This window comes from Alligator mississippiensis, chromosome 4, assembly GCF_030867095.1.
Source record: "Alligator mississippiensis isolate rAllMis1 chromosome 4, rAllMis1, whole genome shotgun sequence".
Classification (NCBI taxonomy): Eukaryota; Metazoa; Chordata; order Crocodylia; family Alligatoridae; genus Alligator; species Alligator mississippiensis.
The window spans coordinates 127,611,733-127,636,332 of record NC_081827.1 but is presented as its reverse complement, the minus strand read 5'-3'; the positions used below and the strand labels follow the sequence as shown (position 1 = coordinate 127,636,332).

Sequence of the window (24,600 nt, the reverse complement as noted above, 5' to 3'; positions counted from 1 at the left end):
TTTAATTTACATAGGAGGGGGACTACATTTATATTTTATTTCTATACATTTAAAATTTGCAGCATACATACATTATAGAGTTTATATAGGAAGAAAGATATATTTATATTTTTATATACACATTTCTACTTTGCACCGCACACACATTATTGAATTTATATAGGAGGAAAGACATATTCTTCATTCATATTTGTTTTTATACATTTCTACTTTGCAGCACACTCCCTCACATTATTTAATTTAAATAGGGGAAAGACATATTCTTCAGTCATTCATATTTGTGTTTATACAATTCTACTTGGCGCCGCACTCACTCACATGATTGAATTTATATAGGAACGCAAATAAATGTATATATTTGTAGAAAAGCAAGACATGCAAGACACCATGAAGTGTGGTGGAAAGGCAGGTGGTGGCAAGCCTTCAGGGAGGGATGGAAGAGGAAGTAGAGGGAGAGGTGCAAGTCCCTTCCCCCCCAAACAAACTGAGACACAGTCTCTTTCCTCCAGCTAGAAGGGATGAGGCTTCCACAAGCAGCAAGGAGAGGGGAACAGTGCCACTGCCTGTGCCTGGGACTGTATCCTCTCCAACAGCACCAGCCATAACCCCACCACCACCACCATGACAACAACAAGCAGCAGGACCAGCACCAGCTTGACAGTCTCTTCCACCCCCATTTCATTTCCCATTCTGAGCCTTCCAGTCCCAAAGGAAGAGCTGGATTTGGATTTCATTGCCCTATCAAGGGAAATGCTGGGGAAGGAGGGGGAATCATCTGAGTTTGTGCTCCACACCCCTCAAGTTTCCCCTAGAACCAGGTCTCCTTCCCCAGAAGGCACTTCAGAGGAGGTTGATGTAGAGGAGGACAGAAAGCGGGGAACTTTGCAAGGGTGAGCAAAATCACCCAGAGCATTGGGGAGATGCTTGCTGTCAATAGCTAGCCCTTCGCCACAGTTGAGCAGTCAGGGTTCAGGCAGTTCATGGTGCTTGTGGCTCCATCCTACCAAGTGCCCACATGCACCACCTTCAGCAGAATGGTGGTGACCTCCCTGTATGAGGCATGCAGGGAGTACCTAAGGGAGGAGCTGCACAAGGCAGGTCTGCAGGTGGCCTTACACTTTACCTCAGACCTCTAGAGTAGCCAGGGTGGAGATCATACCCACCTCTCCCTCACAGGGCACTGGTACGACTAGTCAGGCCATCAGTGGGCACTCCTTCAAGCCGAGGTGATGGATGAGCCCCACACAGCATCAGAGATCATGGGGGCCATGAACTGCTTGGAGCAGGGGTGGCTTGTTGGGCAGAGAGGGCTCACCCGCAGGTTCATGGTCACCGACAATGGGGCCAGTATGGTCAAGGTGGTCTGTGATGTCAACTTTGCTGGCATCCATTGTCTGGCACACAAGTTGAACCTCATTGACAGGGATGCCTTGGAGGGGGACAGGGCTGCCAGTGACAGAGCCAGCACCACCAGCAAGCTCATTTCTAAATGCAGGAAGGTGGCAGGCTACTTCCACTGGAGCATCAAGGGGGCAAGATGCTGCAGGACAAACAAACAGAGCTGAACATCCCACAGCACAAAATTATGCAGGATGTGGAGACTTGGTGGAACTTTACATACCTGATGCTTGAGAGGCTGGTAGAGCAACAGAAGGCCATCCATGAGATGGCCTTGCTCAGGGAGATTTGGATTAGCAGCCCCCTGAACAGAGCTGAGTGGGATACAGCCAGAGGCACAGCAACAGGAGTGGATTCAGCTGAGCCGCTTGCCTTCACCTCTACATCAACCTCCTACAAAATGCCTTCTGCGGAAGGAGACCTGGTTCTAGGGGAAACTTGAGGGGTGTGGAAAACAAACTCAAATGATTCCCCCTCCTTAGAATTTCCCTTGCTAGGGCACTGAGTGGGATACCATCTCCCAGATCTTCATTGCTGGCAATGCCCTCAGCCCTGACAATGCCCTCCTTAGCCAGGTGATCCCCATAGTGAGGGAAATTCAGAGCCAAATGTAGAGCTTCCAGGGGATCAATGTTCCTGGCTGGGGCAAGCCAGTCACCCGACATGCAGGCACTGGTGAGGTGGCTAAAGGAGGGCATCAGGAAATGGCTTGATCCCTTGTGGTCCAGTACGGTCCATGTGATGGACACCATGTGTGACACAAGGTGAAGGGCAGTGTATGTAGCAGCCAAAGCCTGAATCAGTGGACGGAGGTGCTGGTGAAGACAGTCAGGGAGGCAGAACAGCGGAGGTGGGGGATCGTGGAAGAGGGGGATCTACTGTCCCATGCTAGCATTAACTGTCCCATGGTGCTCCTGAAGGTGAACCTCCTGCTGCTGAAGTTCCCCAAGCTCCAGCTGCAGACAGAGTGAATGACACCCTCCTCACTCCGTCTGCCGTTTAAATGTTTTTTTTTGTTTGTTTTTTTTTTAATGCCCCGTTCTCAGAGCTGGAGGAGGTACTCACTACATCACCAGCCAGCAGGGGAAGAACATGTCCCTGCTGAACTTCCGTGCCAGGATGAACTTGGAGGTATGGGCTGGGGCTATGGGAAAGGAGGAGGCCCCAAATCCTGGGCACAATCACTAAAACTGCTCTCTGCCAGGGTCAGGGAGGCCTGGCAGGACTGTTGGTGGTATGGCAGCCCCAGGAAATGCCAGGACCAAGAATGCCCCTGGTGAAAGGCAGGTAGGAGGTGCTATAACCTCCAGCTACCACACACACACACACACACACACACACACACACACACACACACACACAGTCCTGGCTGGGGAAAGCCCAGACCCCTCACATCTTTGACAGGCCTGAGGCTTACTGGTTGCAGTGGAGTTGGAAGGCTCCCAGTGAGCTCAGCTTAGCTTCCTGGGATGCCAGCTTTCAGGTTGAAAAACCCTTCGTCAGGTTCAGTAAGCACCTGCAGTTGGTGTGTGCACTATTCCTGGATGGAAGGAATAGTAAAGACGACAGAGGCTGGCATGGCCTGCAATGCAGGCAAGAAAGCCAGTCTGTGAAATTTGAAATGGAGGCATCAGGGGGTGAGGGACAGGCTGGGGTGGGGGTTGTAGTAGTACAGGCAAAAGTACAGAGGTACCTGGGGAGTCAGATGTCCGGCAGGTTGTAGAGTGTCAGAATTCCACTGCCTATATTGAGTCTGTGTTTCTATACCTAGGAGGCTGATGAAATGAAGTTTATAGGCCTGGCTGTGAAAGTGGTTTGTAAGTTCCCTCTCTGTCTCCAGACTCTCAGGACTGATTCTGAGTGGTTTTTTTGTAAGGAATGTGCCTCCACAGGTAGTTGGGTATTGTTGTCTTTGATAGATTCTGGAGTGCAGTTTGTGGGGGTACTGGAGATTGTTGGCAGATTTTGTGTTTTTAGCTGTAGGAAGTTGTCTTTTGTTCTGGTGATGAGGTTAGGTTAGCAAGGTTCGGTGCTTGTTTGAATTTACAAACCACTTTTCAGAGCTGGGCCTATGAATGTCACTTCATCAGCCTCCTAGGTAGTAGGTACAGAAACTCATGGACTCAATATACACAGTGGAATTCTGACACACTACAACCTGTCAGACATCTGACTTCCCAGGTACAACTGCACTATTACCTGCACTGCTACATCCCCCTTCCCTCCCCAACCCCAGCCTGTCCCTCACCCCCTGACACCTCCATTTCCATTTTCACTGACCGACTTTCTTGCCTGCATTGCATGCCAGCCTCTAGCTTCTTTACTAGTCCTTCCATCCAGGAACAGCACACAGACACACCAACTGCAGCTGCTTCCTCAGCCTGACAAAGGGTTTTTCAACCCAAAAGCTTGCTAAGATATATTTTTCTAACTATTCAGTATTTTTTTTTTTTTTTATAATAAACATAAAAACACAACATAACCCGTCACACACCACAAGTAACACATCATTTATATATCCAAAACAATATCTCTGTTTCTTCCATTCAATTCTTTTATAAAAAGAAAGGCTCTGTGACAGTCTGGCTGCCTGAGATACTGCTGGTGCTACTGTGCTGCTGCTCACAAAGTTATTATTTTACCTATTGTCATTTAAAGTGGTGGACCAGCCTGAGGCTGTAGGGGAGGAGGAGACCTCATTAAGGCACATTACCATGTCATGTAGATGCCCCAGCGCCAGTGAGGGCATGGCTTAACACACACACACACACACACACACACACACACACACACACACACACACAGGGAGGATGCTCCTTAACATGCACACTGGAGAAGCTCCTGCAGAAGTGGAAAGAAAGGCTGTCGTCACAGTTTGGCTGCCTGAGATCCTGCTGGTGCTACTGTGGTTGGTAGTGCTCACCAAGTTATTTTATACCTGTTGTCATCTGAAGTGGTGGACCAGACTGAGGCTGACTTCTGTTTCACCATTTTGACAGGACTGTTTCATTTTGAGTTTTGTTTCATTTCAAAAGCACTGTTGTTTCATTTTGTTGAAACTGTTTCTCTGTTTCAATGTTTTGCCCATAGGCTATAACTGCCTATAATTTTGTCATTTCTTGCCCAATTTGGCTGATACTTGCAGGTGTGGTAGCCCCCATGCTGAGGCCACAAACCTGCCAAGTTTCAAGGAGATAGGTGCAGTGGTTTCTGTGAAACTACACCTCAAGCTCTGACAAGCAAAACTCATGTAATGTGCGTGTGTTAAGGAACAACAGGGTGAAAACTGCAGGCATGGTAGCCCCTGCTGAGTTTATGAAGTTTTCCAGGTTTCAAGGAAATAGGTACAGAGGTTTCTGTGAAACTGCACCTCAAACAGTTCAGAGCAAAACTTGTGTCACTTGTAAGTGTGAAGGCACAGAGAAAGCTCAGTTCAAACAATGCTTTCTATGCTGTTTTTCCACCCCTCCCCCAGAGCACTGGGATTGGAAGGGACCTCAGGGAAGGATCACAGTCACTGGCCCGCTGCACATGTCAGTATCAGAGCAGTCCTTTCCCCACCCCCCTCCTTAGTTTCTCTTTAGCTGCAAACAAGCCCAGCTGCAAGCAAGCCCAGCTTCGAAAGGTTTCAAAACATTTTGACTGCCCTTGTTTTGTTTTGAGGCTGTTGCAAAGCCTTTCGTGTCATTTAGATTTCCCTGTTTCAAGCTCAAAATGAATTGAAACAGCATCGAAACAAAACAGCCCACGAAATTTCGCACAGCCCCAGTACTTAATTCCACAGTAGGATAGTACCTGTCTTTAGGGCTTATATTTACAAGTGCTATCCTAGGCAGGGTTTATTAGTTTACTACAGGCTAATAGGGTCACACATGTAGATGTGCAGACTTTACTGTGAAGCTAATTAGGCAGCTCTGCAGTAAATGTCTCATGTAGATGCACCCAGTGCTAGCAAGGGATATTTTCCCCAGTGCAGTAAGGTCTCCGAGTGAACACATGCATGTGCCTGTCTGTGTACTTGTGCATGTTTCTCATTCTGTTTGTCTGACTTCCATGTGTACATGGTAAATTTACCAGCATCAACAATGGTGCTCTCAAGGACATGATGCTGCTCCCAGCAAGGACACATCGTAATCTCAGAACAGTGTAACTGTGTCCCCACAGTACTTTGGGTGGTCCAATTAGCATTACTGAGTGTCAGGGCCAATTAGTTCCCCCAAACAAATTAGTCTACCCACAGCAACACATAGATGCAGCCACATTCCTTTTGGGTTAGGAAGCAACTGACAGAACTGTGCAGCCTGCTGCCAGTGAGCAAAATCAGTTTATCATGATGCAGACATGGCCTCTCTCATTTTTATCAAGGCAAAGTTTATCTCACTGAGTAGGCAGTATAGGAATTCAGTCCAGGTCTTACCAGCACTTCTCTTCAGCACATGTTCTGCTTCTGTGGCTGTGATCTGAGAGACTGTGGTGAACACATGGGCACAATGTACTGAGGCTCGTTCCATGCAGTACCGATGATAAATCTGTCTCTCTCCTGCTTCTTTGTCTATATCAAACTGTTGTACAACAAAAGTGACATATCTATAAGATATACTGCAACACACAGTTCACCACTTAATAGGTCAACAACTAAATTTGATCTAATTTTATGTTTTTATTAATGTTATCTGCAAACACAATATTACCTCGTACTCTAAAACAGGGCCCACTCCCACCCAGCCACTGCTGTCCCCATTGCTAACTGTAGCAGCAGCCACAGTCTCAACACCCCTCCCCTAGCTTCTGCTGCATCTTCCTGCCCCAGGAGGTGAGACAGCACAGCATGGCACAGCCCAAAGTTCCAGGGGAGCTAGCAGCCTGAAGTTCCCATGTGGCAAAGTGTTACAAGGGAGCCCACAGGAAGCTGAAAGTGAGATGCGGTGCCCCACCACACAGGGGAGAGCCTACACGTGTGCGCACAGTGCAGCAGGGTGATAGAGCCCCCAACCACATTTGCAGTGTATTGGGAAGGAGAACAGCTACTTGCATGTGCGGGGCACACAGCCTGACTTGGCCATGGCCCCTGCTAGCACCTGTGTGCCCCCCATTGGTGCAGCCCCTGGCCACTTTGAAGGTGGACAGTCCTGCTTTAAAATGCTGCCACATCAATTTCATTCTTAATATATACTGTCACTTGAAAGTTAATTTTCTCTCTTGTCCAGATTCAAACATGTTTAACCCTGCAGTAATTTCCAGTTTAATTTCTAACTTTGACACTGTGTTTCATTTAGCAGAAATTACAGATCTGAACATCCTTAAGCATTTGCTATGCAGCAAGCAAATGCAGATAAAAGGAATTCAACTATTCACCATCTCTGATATTACACTCTTACCTACATTCTCAACCACAGCTGTAACTCTCCATGTTCTCTGCTAAACACTCTTGCTGTGTGTCCAATACTTAATGTTTCCCAGGCAAAACTGCCTGCATTTCAATGGTAGATTCTGTGACTGATGTGGATGTCAGCCTATGGCTGCTAGCAGATATTAAATTTACTTGCACAGTTGGAATCTTATGAATTTTATGCTCGATCCCAAAATTTGCGTAAACTGGCTTGCCACATGTGCATGGTAGGACATGCAATTCCAGGGATCCACCATAAAATTAGTTGGATCCTAACTGGAAAAAATTGCTTTATTTTTTAAACCTCCCCAGGAGTCCAGACCCAGAAGCCAGGGAGAGATTCAGATAGCTCAGCTGCAAGTACACTCTTTAAAAGTCCCTGTGCACTGAGTAGTAGAGATCAGGGAGCTTCTCCCCAGTTTCTTGGTCCCAGAGCTGGGGAGGTTTAAAAGTGCCACTACAGCCCTGCCTGCTTTTCAAAAATCTCTACATACCAGGACTGTGGCCATTTACAGACGTTACATTTTTCTAGGTTTAATACGGACTACAGCCATCATTATATACATGTGGCCATCCGTAGTCCAAACTAAAATTGGTTCCAGTACAAATTAACTAATCCTTATTGATTAAAGTTAATGCAGATGAGGGCAGTCTGAATTATGCCATTTAAACTGTATTAATTAACATGTATATATGATTCCTTAGGAACTTGGCAGATAAACATTGCAAATATCAATCCCCATAAGGGAAACTCAGTTGGGTTTTTGCAACACAACAGAGGATATCAGGCACAAAGTAACACCTGTACAAAGTCAAATATGCCAAAAACATCTCACCATGACCAAGTATTAATTGCAGGTCAATTGCCCTCATTATGGCTTCTGGTATAGCACTTTAGATATCTGTCAGTAGGACTGTAAGAAATGTAGCAGTGGTTAAACAAGCTTAATATCACCTCCTAATTACTTCCAAGCACAAGCTGATACATAGAGGCTATGAACTGGGTCTGTTAAGGGACTGTCAAGTGTATAGACCGTGTATAGCCAGGGTCCCCTGCCATGATGTTCAATGATCATCTATTAACCTTGAATTCAAACTGAAATTTGATTCAAACTGTATGATGTGAATCGGTGATTTAGAAAATGGTGAGCATGTCTACAAATGGCTATTAGTGCAGGACAGATCTCCTGGCTCCCCACCTGCCTGTGAACCACACCAAGAAGTGGCACCTGAAGTGGGAGAGGGGAAGATACATAACTGGCCTACAGAACCTTTGGATCCAGCCCATTCATGTGGGGTTTCAGCAGTGTTTGGCAGAAGCGGCTTTCTTCATGCTGCAATGGAGACAAGTGGAGGCAAGGGAAACTTTTCCTTTGCCGTGGCAGCAGACAGATCCTAGTACTCACCTGCCTCTAACCTGAGCTGGTCTGAAAAGGTTGCTCACCGCTGTTGACAGCATTGATAGTTCAGTTATAATGGCCAGTGTGAGAAACAAGATAATAGAGGCAGGTGAAACTGGTTACCAGCTAATTATATAATCTGGGAGGAATGAAAACCCACAGTGGTTGTAGGGTCTGAGCTTGGGAGTTCAAACATCCCGCATTAATTTCCATTATGAAATCTCTACAATGCAATCTAAAAAAAGATCAACTTAAGTGCCAATGATTATAGTCTGCTTAGTACTTAAATAATCTTTCAGTGTTGGCAATACAAAGGCTACTCTCTCAAGTTCAGCAGCCAGGGCATAACATATATTGCTTCTACCTGTCATGCATTAATGGCAACAATGATATTAAGTGTCTCACCTATTCAGAATACTTGCACTGTCATTCTTAGGTTTGGCATTAAACATAGTCTTTTTACATGTGCCTCAACAGGACATCCAAATACACATTGGGTGGTTTCATTGTTGGAATAAGATGCTGGATGTCTTACAGAAGAACCAAGTGAAAAATGTCCTACATTCAAAAGCTTGTCTAACTTCATCCCAACCATGCAGTTGGTCCATGTCACAGCGGGGTCCTCGCGGAGGGCCGTGATCTCCTTGAGGCCCTCTCACCGCGCTACTTCAGCCCGAGGGCACCCTCCATTCTCGCCCGCCACATCTTGATGTAATATGCAATAGGGAGGCTGCCTTGTGTTTCCTCGGGCCTGTCAGCTCTTGGACCCCTCGTGGGTCTCCCCGTACAATGGACGCTACCCAAGCGCCCTAGCCTTATGGGCTATGCGTGGCTCCTACCTCCCCTGATACCACGCCCCAAGCCTCGCAGATGTAAAGGACGTTGTCCGGTCTGTCTCTCTACTGTGGCCCACCCTAGGCTCCCTCTCTCATGCCCAGCCTCTGGCTGGGACTCTCGCCTGGCCCACTCTGGGCCTCCCCTGCCGGTGTGGTTCCACTCCGGGACTCTCTAGCAGGCCTCCGGTCCTATGGGCCAACCGCACGGATACCCTCCCTGACTCTGGCTCCCCGCACTGCTACTCCCTGTCTTCTCAGGGGCAACCGCAGCGCCCTGCCTTGGTCTGAAGGGTATTGCCGCACTAGCCTGTGGCCGGGCTCGCTATGCCCGTGCGCCCACACTGGGCTACTCAATAACGTACAAGGGCGTTCCCCCTCTCTGGGGGCTCGCCGCGCCCACACTGGGCTACTCAATAACGTACAAGGGCGTTCCCCCTCTCTGGGGGCTCGCCGCGCCCACACTGGGCTACTCAATAAAACACAATGACATTCCCCCTCTCTGGGGCTCGCCGCGCCCACACTGGGCTACTCAATAACGTACAAGGGCATTCCCCCTCTCTGGGGGCTCGCCGTGCCCACACTGGGCTACTCAGTATGGCCCCACTCTCTAGGGCTGCTCAGTATGGCGCTCCCCCCTTCTCTGGGGCTCGCCGTGCCCACACTGGGCTACTCAGTAATACCGCCCCTTTCCTGGGGCCGGGGGGCTATGTCCCCCCACACGCAATAAGGGGTCTCGGTCCCCGTCCGCAACCTACGGGTTGCACCCGCGACCCACTGGCCGCGCTCGTCACCGCCAGCTGCTCGCGCAGTGGCGTGCAAGCTGCGCCTTCGGGGTCTATGTTCCCCCACACGCAATCCGGGGTCTAAGTCCCCGTCTGCAACCTACGGGTTGTGCCCGCGACCCACTGGCCGCACTCCTCGCTGCCAGCTGCTCATACACTGGCGTGCGAGCTGCGCCTTCCCTGGCGCTATGAACAATAATGCACCCTCCTGGCACTAGGGCACCCCACACTCTCTGGGGTCCCTGTGATTGAGGCCTCCTCCAACCCTACAGCCTCGCCCAAGCCTCCGGGTGTAATAACACAAACACAAAGCAAAACCACAAGCCCCTAGGCTGTAACACAAATGCAAGCCGCATGGCCATAACTCATCAGCATAGCTCAAGCCTCCAGGGCTATCATGAGCTGTACTTGCGACTTAGGCTCCTTCCCATACCTCGGCCAATGGAGCTCCTGCCTCTCCGGCTGCTGGCAGAGAATTACCAGCCTGGCCTCAGCCCTGAGCTTTATAAGGGCCAGGCCCTGCCCCCTACAGGCAGCTGGCTCAGCTTGGTTGCTCCGGCAACCCGCAGCTGCGCTTATTACCTAAGCCAGCCTCAGCTGGGCTCGTTATGTCAGGCCAGGGCTCTCTCTCCCTGGCAGTTTCTCCTCTCTTAGGAGCAGGCACTTAGGTGCCCTGCGACAGTCCAATAAAAGACATCACCCACAAAGCTTCTTGCCTCATATAAAAGGAACCACAAAGTGATCACCTCAATGCAAACTGGATCTCTAGTGTAACTCTAATAACTGTTCATTATTCCTACAGTGGTAATAGTTGCACTACCAGCTGTCTGACAGTTCCCATTTGGAGTCCCTGCTTTTAGTCATTTAAAATTTTGTCAAACTTTTGTCAAACTGTCCCTTTTCATCCTGTCTGCTTTAGGCCGATTCTTCTGCTCACATTTCACCAAAAATGACTTAACCATTTCAGAGAACATGATTAGGTTGTAAGTTGGTTTCCCTATGCTAAAACAAACCTTGCTGCTTGTTTTTAGGGTTTTATATTTATTGATTTATTTATGGGGGGGGGAGGGGGTTGAGAAGCTTTCATCCCTCATAGCCTTTATGGAGGGACTTGACATTTGGCAGTAATGTCATCTTTTAGCAGCCAGGGATGTGCCTGCTGCTGTTTCGATCAAAAACAAAAGAAAAAAATCCCACTCAAATTTGACAAAGAAATACACCTTTGAAAAAAATCAGTTTCTACATGCATGGTAGAGACTTATAGGAATATGACAATAGCATTCTCCAAAGATTCCATCTGCACTGAGCATGTTCTATCTCAGAGATGAGTGGGACTGTTCTTGAAATTGCTACTCCAAGTACAACAGGTTTCTCTAGAGCCAAGCACTAGAACCAAGGTTAGGGATGTGTCATTAGGTCAGCAGAGAAGCTGTAGTCAAGCTTTCAGGAGCAGGTTACACTTTATTAATACAATAAACTAAGGAGAGGGATGCAACTGGGAGATGACTATACTGTAAAAGTGCTTGGAGCTAGGGCTGTGCAAAATTTCACCGGTTGTTTCAATTCAACACTGTTTTGACTAATTTCGAGCTTGAAACAGTGAAATCAAATCAAAATGAAGAGCTTTGAAACAGCCTCAAAACAAAAAGAGGCTAGTTGAAATGCTTCAAAAGTTTCAGATTTCGAAGCCAGCACCAAGAGACAGGGGAGAACCAGGGCTGCACTCCTAGCACCAGCCGGGAGCACAACCCTGGCTCTCCCCATCTCCCACTTCCAGAAGCCAAGAACAGCACAGGGGAAGGGAACTGAGCCTGAGCTCTTTTCCCCACCCCAGTCCTGCAATCCGGCAGCCAGGTAGGGGAGAAGTGAGCCCAGCTGGGCTGACTCTCTTCCCCCACACCCAATTGCAGCACCGGGTGGGGGGGAGAGGGCAGTTGAGCTGACTCTCCGCTTCCCCCCACCCGGTCTAGCACTGGGGATGGGAAGTCAACTCAGCTGGGCTGACTTCCCACCCCCAGTGAAATATCGAAACAGCCTTTCAGTTTCCACAGAACAGAACAGCTGTTTCGAATTGAAATGAAATTCAAAACAGAATGCTGTTCCTTCAAAACATCGAAACTGAAGGCGAAACAGAATGGTGCCATTTCGCACAGCCCTACTTGGAGCCTTTCTTCTGACCAGCTGCTCACAGCTAATTCTACACAACAAATATGGTTATATTAATACAAGCTAACATGGTTTCTCTTACATAAACAGACTGAAGAACTATGGACATGATATACTTTTAGTTTCCTTTCCCGTGGAAACAAAATTCCTGTAGGAGCTCTGCTTTCATTGACTGTATGATAGAACAACTGTTAGGGAACAACCTGAACTTTCAGCCAAATTCCTGAATTAAAAGCTATTGACTTAACAGTGGAAAAACTCTTCAGTTCTTCTCTCTTCACCAAAAGACTACCATAGCCCAAGTTCATTAGACTGAGTATCCTTGGTTTTTACGCAGATTAGAGCAGCATTATATGAAGTCCATTATATGAAGTCCCTCTACTCTTCTGGTTGGCACTTACACCTGTAACCAGAGCCAACCCTAGGGGTATACAGGGTGGTGGTGGCGGCGAGCAGCCAGAGCATGGAGTGGGGGGTGGGGGTGGCAAAGCCCTGGTGGTGGCTGCAGAGTGGTGGCACCCTTGGGGCCTGTACGGCACTGTCCATGGGGTCCCCCTTAGCGTGGGGCCTAGGGCGGTTGGCTTGATTTGCCCCACCCCCTAAGAGATGGTTCTGGTTGTAACTCCCACATGCTTACAACAGTGATAGGGAAAAAGTCAGTGAAAACATGTCATCCCAAATGCAGGAGCAGTCAGCCAGGTCTGACTGCTCACGTAGGTTCCTAGCCAAAATACAGGACCTCCATCTAACCCAGGAGGTGCATAACCCCACCAGGGGAAACACCTTGTTGGATCTGGTCTTGGCCACGGGTGATGACCTGGTGGAATTCACCATCCAGCACAAGTTGGCAAAAGCCTGCAGCAAGGCAGCAGCTCTGGACTTCAGGAGGGCAGACTTCAATGAGGTAAGGAGAATAGTTGGGGAAGTACTGAGGTTCTGGAGGGAAGGGAAGTCGGGTGTCCAAGAAGAGCGGTTGTTCCTTAAGGAGACGATCCTCCAAGCCCAAAGGGAAGTAAATCCCAACAAGGATCAAAAGGGGGCAAGAGGGCACAAAAGCTCCCATGGCTCACCAAAAGCATACGGGAACATCTCCTAGCTAAAAGGGAGGTGGACACCCAATGGAAGGGAGGAGCCATCACCAGGGAGGACTATACCTTGGTTGCTCGGGGCTGCAGGGGGGCAGTCAGGAAGGCCAAGGCAGAGATGGAACTGGGACTAGCTACCCAGATCAAGGACAACAAGAAGTCATTTTTTAAATACATAAGGGGCAAAAAGAAGGTACCAGGTAATGTGGGGCCTCTGCAAGACACGCTAGGAAATCTGGTCGTCGCACCAGATGACAAAGCTAACCTATTTAACAATTTCTTTGCCTCCATTTTCCTGAGCAGGAACCAGATCAGCCCACCCACTGGGACCCCCTCAGGCCCCAGGGGAGGTGCACCCAGGCCTAGGGTCAGCGAGGATCTAGTCAGGGAACTTCTGGAGGGACTGTATGTATCTAAATCAGCTGGTCCTGATGATCTCCACCCCAGAGTACTGAGGGAATTAGCAGAGGTCATTGCAGGAGCCCTGGCACGGCTTTACGAGCATTCGTGGTGCTCTGGTATGGTGCTAGATGACTGGAAAAGGGCCAATGTGGTTCCCATTTTCAAAAAAAGGGAGGAAGGAGGACCCAGGAAACTATAGGCCAGTTAGTCTTACCTTGATCCTGGGTAAGCTTTTTGAGAGAATTATCCTGGCGCATGTCCACGAGGGGCCAGCAGGGGAGGTTATGCTTAGGGGCAACCAACATGGGTTCATTAGAGGAGGTCCTGTCAGACCAACCTGGTGGCCTTCTATGACCAAGTCACAAAATCCTTAGACACGGGTAGCAGTGGACATAGTCTTTCTGGACTTTAGGAAGGCCTTCGACACTGTCTCTCATTCCATTCTCATTAAAAAAAAAACTAGGGGACTGTGGCGTCGACACCTACACAGTCCAATGGGTCACTAGTTGGCTGGAGGGCCACACCCAGAGAGTGGTGGTGGATGGGTCATTTTCGACCTGGAAGGATGTGGGCAGTGGGGTCCCCCAGGGCTCGGTCCTCGGACCCGTGCTGTTCAACATCTTCATCAGGGACTTGGACGAGGGGGTAAAGAGCACCCTGTTCAAATTTGCTGATGACACTAAGATGTGGGGGGATGTGGGTATGCTAGAAGGGAGGAATAGGCTGCAATTGGACATAGACAGGTTACAGGGGTGGGCAGATGAGAACAGGATGGGTTTCAACACTGACAAGTGCAGGGTACTACACCTGGGGAGGAAGAACCAGCAGCATACCTACAGATTGGGGAACTCCCTTCTTGTCAGTGCAGAAGCAGAAAAGGATCTTGGAATCATTCCTGATGCCAAAATGAACATGGGCTGACAGTGTGGAGATGTTGTCAGGAAGGCCAACCGTACCTTGTCATGCATCCACAGATGCATCTCAAGCAGGTCCAAGGAGGTGATCCTCCCCCTCTATGCGGCACTGGTCAGTTGGAGTACTACGTCCAGTTCTTGGCACCGCACTTCAGGAGGGATGTGGACAACATGGAGAGGGTCCAGAGGAGGGCTGATTGTATGATCAGGGGCCAGCAGGGCAGGCCTTATGGAGAGAGGCTATGGGATCTGCACCTGTTCAGCTTCCACAAGAGAAGGCTGAAGGGGGATCTAGTGGCCTGTTACAAACTAGTCAGAGGGGACCAGCAGGCATTGGGGGAGTCCCTGTTCCCCTGAGCACTACCAGGGGTGACTAGAAATAATGGTCACAAGCTGGCAGAGGGTAGATTTAGACTAGACATCAGGAGGCGCTACTTCACAGTCAGGGCAGTTAGGAGCTGGAACCAACTTCCAAGCGAAGTGGTGCTGGCTCCTACCTTGGGGGTCTTTAAGAAGAGGTTAGATGAACACCTTGCTGGGGTCGTTTGACCCCCGTACTTTTTTCTGCCGTGGCAGGCGGTCGCTATTTCACCCACACCATGACTCACCATGCACTCCCCACCACCGTGACTGCTGGAGTGATGGGAACCAGTGGGCCTGGAGTCCCCCACAGGAACACACAGTACCCCTTGGTCAGCAGGCGCTGTGTTATTCCGGTGCCCCTGTACCCCCAAACCTAGTGACTGGCCCCGCTCGGGGCTGCTCCCTATGTTAGCTTCTCAGCTTATTTCCCTATCAGCTGCCCAGCTGGCTTGCTGGTCAGTTCTTCTAATTGACTAGCCAGTCGACTTCCCTGCCAGCTCCTCTGCTGGCTTGCCAATTGGTCCTGCTGTCAGCTTCTCTGCTGGAGTCTTTGTTGGCTCCGCCGCCGGTTCCTACGCTGGTGCCGGCTCCGCCACCACCTTCTCAGACAGATGGACACTGCGGCTGCACCCTTTGGGTCGTGGGCTTCCCCATGCAGCCTCCGTTTCCCTGCTCTCCTCCTGCACCCTTGGGGCAGCCTTTTATCTCCGCCAGGTGGTGTCTCTCGCTGACATCACCCGACCCCAGCTGGATATGAGCGCGGCTGACGAACCGTGCAGGCGGTTTTGCCACGCACGTTTCCCCACGCCTTTCGGCCCCTGCAGGAGGTAAGTGGGGGCTTTCTTTTATTTTGGCCTGGGATCCTCCTGTAACCCCAGCTCCCCTGGGACATATATATTAGGTACCGCTTAATTCACAAGACTTATGGAGTCCAAGTAGGAGTGCCTTGAGTCTAAAAAGGTTGAAAACCATTGCTCTAATGTTTCAGTCTTCTGGGATCTGGTCCTGGCCGCAGATTCTATCTAGTCCATTATTTAACCCATCCTCCTGATTGCACAAGGTTAATCACCCCATAGGTTGAATAGACGTCTCAGGTAAAATCTTTGGCTGCCAATTGTTATATCATCTCACAGCATGGGTAAAAGGAGAAAATGTATTATACGAAGAGACTAGATTTAGGAATGGATATTCCACTATTGATAACATATCTATCCTTTAGTTTGAGATACAATTCTGATTTGTGTGTATTTATATGTTGCATTTGTTGATCTGTCAAGAGCTTTTGACAGTATAGAGAGAAGTAAACTTTGGGAGAAAGTGTTAAATTATAGGATTGACCCTGATCTTTTTCATCTGCTGATAGAATATCATAAAGATACATGGGCCCAAGTTAGGTGGGGCCTGAGGGGTGAATTTACACAGAAATTTCAGACACAAAAAGGGGTTAAGCAAGGATGTATTTTGGCCCCCTTCCTAGGCCTGTGCAAAGCAGCTAGTATTTGCTTTGGATTCGATTTGGTGACTCAAATCACTGTCCCAAATCAATTCAGCTGAATCCGATTCAAAGATTTGGCTGCTGCTGTATCAGCCAAATCTCCAAATCACAGTCCCGATCCCCTGCCTGCTCTCAATGGCTGCCCACCCGCCCTAGCTCCCGGCTTTTTGGGGGAAAAAAAAAGCCCCTACTCACTGGCTGCTGCCAGGCAGGGGGGTGATCCCCACTGCCCCACCCCACTGCCCCCCGGCCTCTTCCCACTCTCCCAGCCCCCTCCCCGCCATGGCTGCCGCACCCGCCCCAGCTCTTAGCCCTTTAAAAACAAAAGCAAAAATCCCCAGACTCCTGCCCAGTGACTGGGGGGAGGCAATCCTTGCTGCCCCCACTGCATGGGGGGGCTCTTTCTCGAGCCCTCAGAAGCCCCAAGGCAGTGCAGTGCAGCGTTTTTGTTTAAAGGGCGGGGAGCTGGAACAGGTGGGGCAGCCATGGAGGGGAGAAAAACTCATGGCAGAACCCCATCCACAGTGTGGGGTGGTGGGGTACAGCAATTACCCCCCCTACCTGGCAGCACCCAGTGAGTAGGGGCTTTTTTTTAAAGCCCCAGGGGCTGGGGCAGGCAGGGCAGCCGTGGAGGGGCTGGGACAGTGGGCGGGGGTTAGGGAGTGCTTCCAGGGACTCAGGAAGCAGGCAGGGGATGGGGCCTGGCAGGGGTCCCCCCACTGTCTCCTCCCCCCTCCTCCAGCCTCCCTTCCCTATCGCCTACTTACCAGAATGTAGTCTGGTTCCAGCTCCCAGCTGCAGCCAGCCAGGACTGCCCGAATTGCTGAAGCTCTCTGAATCTTTTCTGAATTGATCCAGAGAGCTTTGAATCAATTCAGACTTTTTAACTGGTCCCCTTATTCAATTCAGATACAGAGATTCAGCTGCCAAAATGGGCCAAATCTCCTCCAAATTGAATCAGCACCCAAAGCTTTGCGCAGCCCTACTATTTAACCTTATATAAAATGACATTAATTGGCAACATACAGGATGCTCATTTTCAGCCCCCAAAGTTACTAGTAACCCTGATCCCCATTTTAATGTATGCAGCTGACACTTGTCATACTGTCAAGAACCCCCATTAGATTATAGAGAGCAAGTACAATTTTTGAGCATCTTTGTGGATCAAATAACTTAAAGATAAATTATGATAAATCCAAAATAATGTTTTGGGGAAGCAGTTTGACGAACTACCCATGGAACATGGGGGGAAATCAAACTCAAAGTTGTTAAAACCTATAGGAACTTGGGTGTGATGTTTACAGCTTTTCCATCAAGGAAATACCACATTCAGTCGGTTAAAACTAAAGGCAGCCCAATCAGCAGTGGCTATAAAGAAATTTTATGAGGCCACAGCAGGGCAATCAGACCAAGTTCCCATATTAGCATATGAAGCCAAAGTTGCATCTCATATCCTGTATGGCGCTATGCCACCAGTAATGATGTAGACATACCTCAAAATAAGTTTCTCAGGGCTCTTTTGGGTCTTCCTCCTTCAACTCCCGCATCCTTCTTGAGATTAGAGACGGGATTAGATTCCATTTTAACTAATATTATTATTATTAGAATAGCAGGATTCTGGTTTAAAAGTATGCCTCTTCTACAGTCTCACTTGCCCAAATTGTGCTATACAGAAGACTTCAATAATCCCCTCTCTCTTCAATCTCCCTGGCTAGCTTTTCTTTCCTGGACTTTTGCATTTTCTGGGATGGGACATTATGTCAAAGACAATGAAAGACTCCCACATAGAAAAGGTCTGGATTTTCCAGAGGTTCCAAGATATTGCCAGGCAGAATGATTTTGCAGTGGCCAGGGCTACTTGCATCACCCCTCTATATATTCTTCGGAAACTAGATTGTGGGGGGGAAGAAAGGTATTTACAGCTGGATCTCAACAATAAATGGCAAACCTCTTTGGCTAGACTCAGGACCAAACAGATGCTCACAGCTGTTTTGGCTGGATGTAGACTTTCCATTCCAAGGGCTAAAAGATGTTGCCCAGCCTGTCTAGGAGTTTTGGAAATCACTATTCATTATGTCTTAGAATGTCCTCTATATAACGACATAAGGAGAAAGTATTTATCACCTTTCTTGAAGAAATTGATAGTCTTCTCAAACAGAGAAATTAATGTGGCTCCTCCAGCAAACAGATCCATATTTAGTAAACCATCTTGCAATTTTTGCTTACAAGGCTGAAGCAATCAGAGCTAAACATCCTTTACTGTTGATATGACTGATAAAGTTTATCACTATATTTGTTTTTTACTGTGTTAATTGTGGACCTATGCACACCATTTTTATAGATTCATGATCTGATTTATAACCATATTTGTACTTGATTATGTTAATTTTAGGAGTCAGAATAATGCTTTTATAATGGTTGGCCCTATTCTATTATTATATTTGCATTAAATATGCATTGTTTTGGTTTTTTTTAATTTATATTATGGTTGTATGTCTTATATTGTTTTCAGGAGCATGGCTTTCAGCCAGAATCCTTAATAAACTTAATTGAATTGACTTAATTGCACAAGGAAAATTTTACTCCAGGCCAACTACGGTTCTCTCTCAAGTACATCAAAACCAATCCTCCTTTGGCCCATGATGGGTGCTAGTAAAGTTTCATCTCCACTGCAGTAAGCATAGAGTATATATGTCTCTTAGTTCAGAGTCGCTTTTTACCCTGTTCTTTCATTTCTGCCTTTCAGTTCTCACTTTTGATCTATCATATAAGATGTACCAGCTGCTTCAGTCCTCTCTCAGATATGGTGCTTACGGCTGAAGGAAAAATATATTATTTTCAAGAAATACTGATCAGAAGTGAGAGATTAAATTATTTTTAAGTATATTTGCAATTGGCCTGAAGATGGAAAAATATGTATTGTACTTTGGAAGAGAAAAAAGAGTGACATGCCCTTTAAAGGCATATTGTCTCATGCAAAGGTTAAACACAAGGAAGCCTTGGGGAGTCTTTATCACTGGACAAATCACTTGTTTGACCTTAACAGTTTACTACTAAAAGACAGCATCAAAAATATCTTCTAAAGACCTGCCCATCCATATCATTTAATGAGTGTACTCTGAAGAAACCCCCCTATGTTTCTCATCTGGCTTCTGGGCCAGGTTGACCTTTTTACAGCTAAAGGAGCCCTCATTAAGAGAGCTGATCTCTTAGTAAATGCTAACATTTGTCAGAAAGAGATTTAACACACTGTAAGCATCTGTGAAACAGTAGAGGAACAGTCTGGCATCATTTCCTGTATTAGTGCACTTTAAATGTCAAAATCCCATGTGCACGGCATGAAGAATTGAGTCGTGGAACTCCAATTTTAGTATAGTTGCAGTGATTAGTAATAATCCTTTAGACAAGGGGTCAGCAACCTATGTCCTGTGGGTTATATTTGGCCCATGGAGCAGGGGCTTCTGTTGCATTTTGGTGGCAGGAAGTTTTGCTCATATGGTGGCCAGGCAGCAGACGAAGCAGGGGCAGTTGGGTTGGAAGGGCAACTGGCCTCAGACTAAGCTGGGTAAATTTGGACTATCCTTCCTGAAGCATTGCTAACTCCTGCTTGAGAGAGTTAGGTATTAATATGCAAGGTATAGTTTTATGGACACAGTTGAAACTAGGCATGCATTTATCCAGCTAGCTACCAAGGCAACATTTGTCTCTTTATATTGATATCTCTTTATGTCATCATCAAGAGATCTGCTCAGGGATAGAAAGCATGGCTTTGGCCTAAGTATATACATTGGAAAGAGAAAAAATTCCGAAACTATTGTGAGGAAAACGATGTTGTCTTAAAAATAGGTTTATTTATGATGTCCAAATTATCTTGAAATTCACCAAATTAAAAAAAAAATACTGAAATTTAGAATTTTGCTTATGAAATGGGATTTTCTGGACAACTATTTTTAAATTACAATGGGTAAAAGTCCTCAAAACATTTTATCTTGGTACCCTAATATTTGCTCCAAACATTTCTATTTAAAAGTGTGCCACAACAAAAAAGCTAAATACTTGAAAATATTCAAGTGCAAAATGACAATGTTTTCTCTTTTAATAAAATGTGAAAGCCTCCACTTTCTCCATACATTCATATGAAAATGCTCTTCTTTTAGCCGGGGCAAATCAAGAGATCAACAATATCAGATGCTACAAATTGAAGCCAGAGTTCGGCTTGGTTACAAATCCATGTGAGGGGAGTATAGGAGCTTCTCCAACCTGGTCACTGTGTGCTCAGGGTTATGTGGCAGTAAACATGAAAGTACTACCCTTGTATGATTGTCAGGAATTGAGCAGAGCCATGGCTTCTCCCTTCCTATGCTGACCAGCTCAGAATGATCTGCAGTGGACAAAAATGAAGGAGCAAAAGCAACAGCATTAACTATTACTTCTTTGGGGTCAGAGGGACTGTCTCTACATGCGATTAATGTGCACAAATAAACTCTGGAGCTATATGCTCCAGAGTTTGTTCGGGTGCAGCACATGGAGCCCAGTCAGAGCAGCCTGGGCTGGCAGGGAATGAGGAGGAGTCAGTCTGACAGCCCTAAACTACTCTAAATCAGGCTCCACATGCTGTGGCATGGCTGGCTGATGCATGAGGGTGCTTCAGTGTGGGGGCTGCCTGCCAGCCAGTAGTGCGGGGGCTGCCTGCCACTGAAGCACGCCGTTCCCCAGCCAGCCGGGGCAGCATCTACCTGTGTATTGCTGCACATGAGAAAACTCTGCATCAAGGTAGTACTTGTACTATCCTGCTGCAGTTTATTGGTTGCCTGCCCCCCCTAGTAGGGGCACACATGTGGACACCAAGACATTTACTGTGCAGTTAATTAGTCAACTGTGCAGTAAACGTCTTGTGTAGATACTCCCAGAGAGAACCAGTTTTCTCCCTAGGACTGTCCTGGAGTAGGGTGGCAATGCACTACTTTGTCTTTGGGCCACCATCAAGATTTGAAAGATTCGTAGTAAGGACAGTCATAAAATATAGTATCCAGTGGTTATCAGTTTCCTCAGTTGGCCTTGGAGAGGGTGAATTGTGTATAGAGACGGTAGTTATTTTGCACCTGTAATTACCTCTGCCTTTGACAAATGTGCCAAGTGTTTTTCAATCTCCAAATCTAGCTTTCTATTAATTTATCTATTACTGAGCACTGAGTTGAAGCAGGGCAATGAAAATTTGCTGATGTTTTGAATGTTGTGCTGCAACACAGTAGTCTGGAATTGTCAGAGGATTGCACAATCGGAAACCATTAAGACACTACAAAAATTCCCCAAAAGAAATAATTTTACTGGGTCTTTTCATTTAAAAGACAACCACTGACAACAACCTCTCTTGAATTCCTCCAAAAATAGAGAGCAAAAAAAAAAAAATCTTAAATATTTGAAAGCGTTAGGATTTCTGCTTACTTTACAAGGGAGGAAGGTCAGGATGGGAAAAGCAGAAATAGCTTTAAAATAGAGAGTCACTTATAACGTCAACCAACCAGACATTGCTGGAATATCATACTGTTGTTTTATACAACCTTACATTATTAAAAAAAAAAAAAGTTGTCGAACAGTGAATACCAGCTAAAACACCTGATCTAAGATGACAGCAGAGTTGGAAGGTTCTGTAGTCAATGCCTGCTTACTATGCTACAATAATTGGCAACCAATTTATTCAGTGTTACTCTAACTTAGTTACATCATAAGCATTATATGATCATAAAGAGGAAGATTTTCAAATGCACTGACTTTCAATGGTAGATTGGCACCTAGTTAGCCTTTGTGCCTTTCAAAATATCACAGAGACTTTACAATAAGGCACAGACAACAGGTGCTGTGGAAATACAGTGTGTTGTGACCACCAATAGATTGCCTGAGCCCAGGAATCTGATCTTTTCCAGTTCTCTTCAATATAAACCTGAGCCACTGTCCACTGATGTCAGTGCTAAAGTACCTGACTTAACCAGGCTTTGGATAAGGCATTCAGTACCTAATGATTTGGCTACTATAATCTGCTATACTTTAGTATTTGCAAAATGCTTCTAGATAGGCCAGTCTCATGAGAAAGAATGAATTGGGGGAAGAAATAATTATGCATTGGTAGCATTAACAGAGGGAAAAAGCAGTTGAATGATTTAATTAGACATGGCAGGTTCACTGAAAAATTAACAGGACATGTCACTTGTGGGAAAGAGGAAGACAGACTTTTACCTGGTCAAGATTGTTGTAGAAATCTATGTTTGCTGCACACAGGTATCTCCCGAGCAGTGTGGCATGGGTAGTAAAGATTGTGGCAACAGGAAGTTTCCTAAATCGAGTGAGGATTATACCAACCCCTGCTTGCCATTCATGAAAGTGAGCAATTATGTTAGGCTTGTCATCAATTTGACTGGAGATCTGAAAACAATTAAAAAGAATATGTAAAGGCATAACATCCTGATTATCAATCAGTCCCAGAAGTTCCCCCACAGATGCCTGCTTTCTACTGTATGTAAGGAGATGGCAGCCTTCTAACTGACCCCAGCCCTGCTTTTAGTCTGCTCGAGTGACAATACAAGTGGGGCTGGCTACCTGTGTAGAGAAGAGCAGGCTGGACTGGATCCCCATTTGTCTGCAACCCCCACATGCTGGGGAGCTCTGAGAAGCATAATCATCTACTCTTTCTATTTTGCTGGTAAGACTAATTTGTTTAAGATAACCAGGCATGGCTCTGCATTTTGAGGCAAGGTAGAGGCTACCAAGTTGAAGAATTACTAAAGCTTAAAGGCAAGGATAGTTTGAGTGTGATCACCTCTTTTCTTTGTGATCACCTGGCTATGCACAAGAAAAGATTGAGAACTTGCACCTGCAAGAGGTTCCAGTAAGAACTCAGAGAACTGAGAAAAAACAGAGGGTGAAAATGACCTCAAAGGAATAGTACATTTTGCAAGCAGCTTTACATGGAAACAATGTGTTTGATGTTACTGATGGAGCAAATTAGGAGACAGCAACAGCTGCAATTTGGATCCAGTTCAGGAATAAACTCCCTTGTGGTTGCTGGAGAGAGCTTACAAATCAGGGGGTTTAGCTCATTACACAATATGGGTTAGAAGTGACTTTCCAAAAATTGGCTCAAATCTGTAACAGTTCCGCAGCTTTAGTTTGAAGTTATTGTTATTCCAAACCTTAAACAGTACCTCTTTTAAGAACCAGGCTGTTAATGATCCAAAGATCACAGCATCATTGGCCTCTCTGTCCTGGAAAGGGATTCCTATGTTGCTTGCATCCCAGAATTCTCCTTTCCATCTGTCCAGATTCCAAGCTGCGGATGCTATATCAAACAGTACAACATATGGGCTGCCTTCTATCAGCCATCTTCCAAAAAAGACCTATTCAGGGGAGGCAGTATTATCAGACAAAGTTATAAGATGAACGTGAGAGCCAACTTCCAATTAGTTTCCAGCCAGAAAAATTTGCACGTGACCAAATTTCATGAGCAAAGCACAAGTATTAGGGCAAGATGTGTGTAGAACCTATGGTTAGAAATAGACGTTGCTGAATGAAGTGGATCAGCTGTGCCATGATGTGTTGCAGCACAGCTGATCCACTTCATTGGACAAAATATACCTTGACCCTTGTTCTCTCCTTGATGGTGTTGGGTAATGGGCAATGTGACCTCCCTGCTTTCTCCATTCAGTCAGACCTGCTCCTGAGACTGCAGGGGTACAGGTCTGGCTCAGTGAATAAAAGGAGGAATTTTCTCTGGTTGGCCAAACTCACTCCTGCAGTCACAGAAATAGGACTGGCTGAGAGGGGAGCACCAGGTGTGAAAAACACCAGCAGTTAGAGCATGGCCCCTAAATGTCTGTAGGCAATTAGAGTCCCCCAGCATCCCAGGATGCTTTGCACCTCCCCCACAAACCCTGACTCATAGGATGGGCAGGCTAGCCTTGGCCTAAGCCATCTGCTCCAGCCAAGCAGGGAGGTGTGTTCTAATACCCACAGCTTCTGGCCCAAGCCACTGCAGGCATATGGCTACATTTCTGGAATCAGAAGTGGATGTCTGTTCACCTGCTTATCAATTCAATCTATGCAGCCTAGATTAACCTGCAAAGGTTGAATTGATTCAGCCTTGGGCTTTTTGACTGTCTGTCATTGTCAGGCATCAGTCTAGAAGACCATGGGGACTGCACCTTTCGTGGGTTACAGGGTATCACACCTTCTTGACTGGCTGAAGAGTCCAATGCACAGCAGCTAGACCCTCCAGCAACTTGCACATACAAAAACTCAGTTGAGCTTGCACTGGCATGCCAAATACTATTTTGTCTTGCTTGCCTAAGATGCCTCTTCTCTAGCTCATCACTGATC

The 24,600-nt window shown here is 46.9% G+C and overlaps 1 protein-coding gene across 3 annotated transcripts in view; it reads right to left on the bottom strand.

Moving 5' to 3' along the window:
- Window positions 1-24,600, bottom strand: part of GYS2 (glycogen synthase 2) — an 85,389-nt gene that overhangs the window by 34,584 nt on the left and 26,205 nt on the right. For 2 of the 3 annotated variants that reach the window (XM_059726596.1, XM_014609767.3), the window contains exons 3-5: window positions 23,430-23,621; window positions 22,465-22,650; window positions 5,816-5,960 (exon numbers count right to left, since the gene is read on the bottom strand). In XM_059726596.1, the coding sequence (XP_059582579.1) occupies window positions 5,816-5,960; window positions 22,465-22,650; window positions 23,430-23,621 (523 nt within the window). The remainder of the gene's footprint in view (window positions 1-5,815; window positions 5,961-22,464; window positions 22,651-23,429; window positions 23,622-24,600) is intronic. The other variant, XM_059726597.1, reaches the window with a different exon arrangement.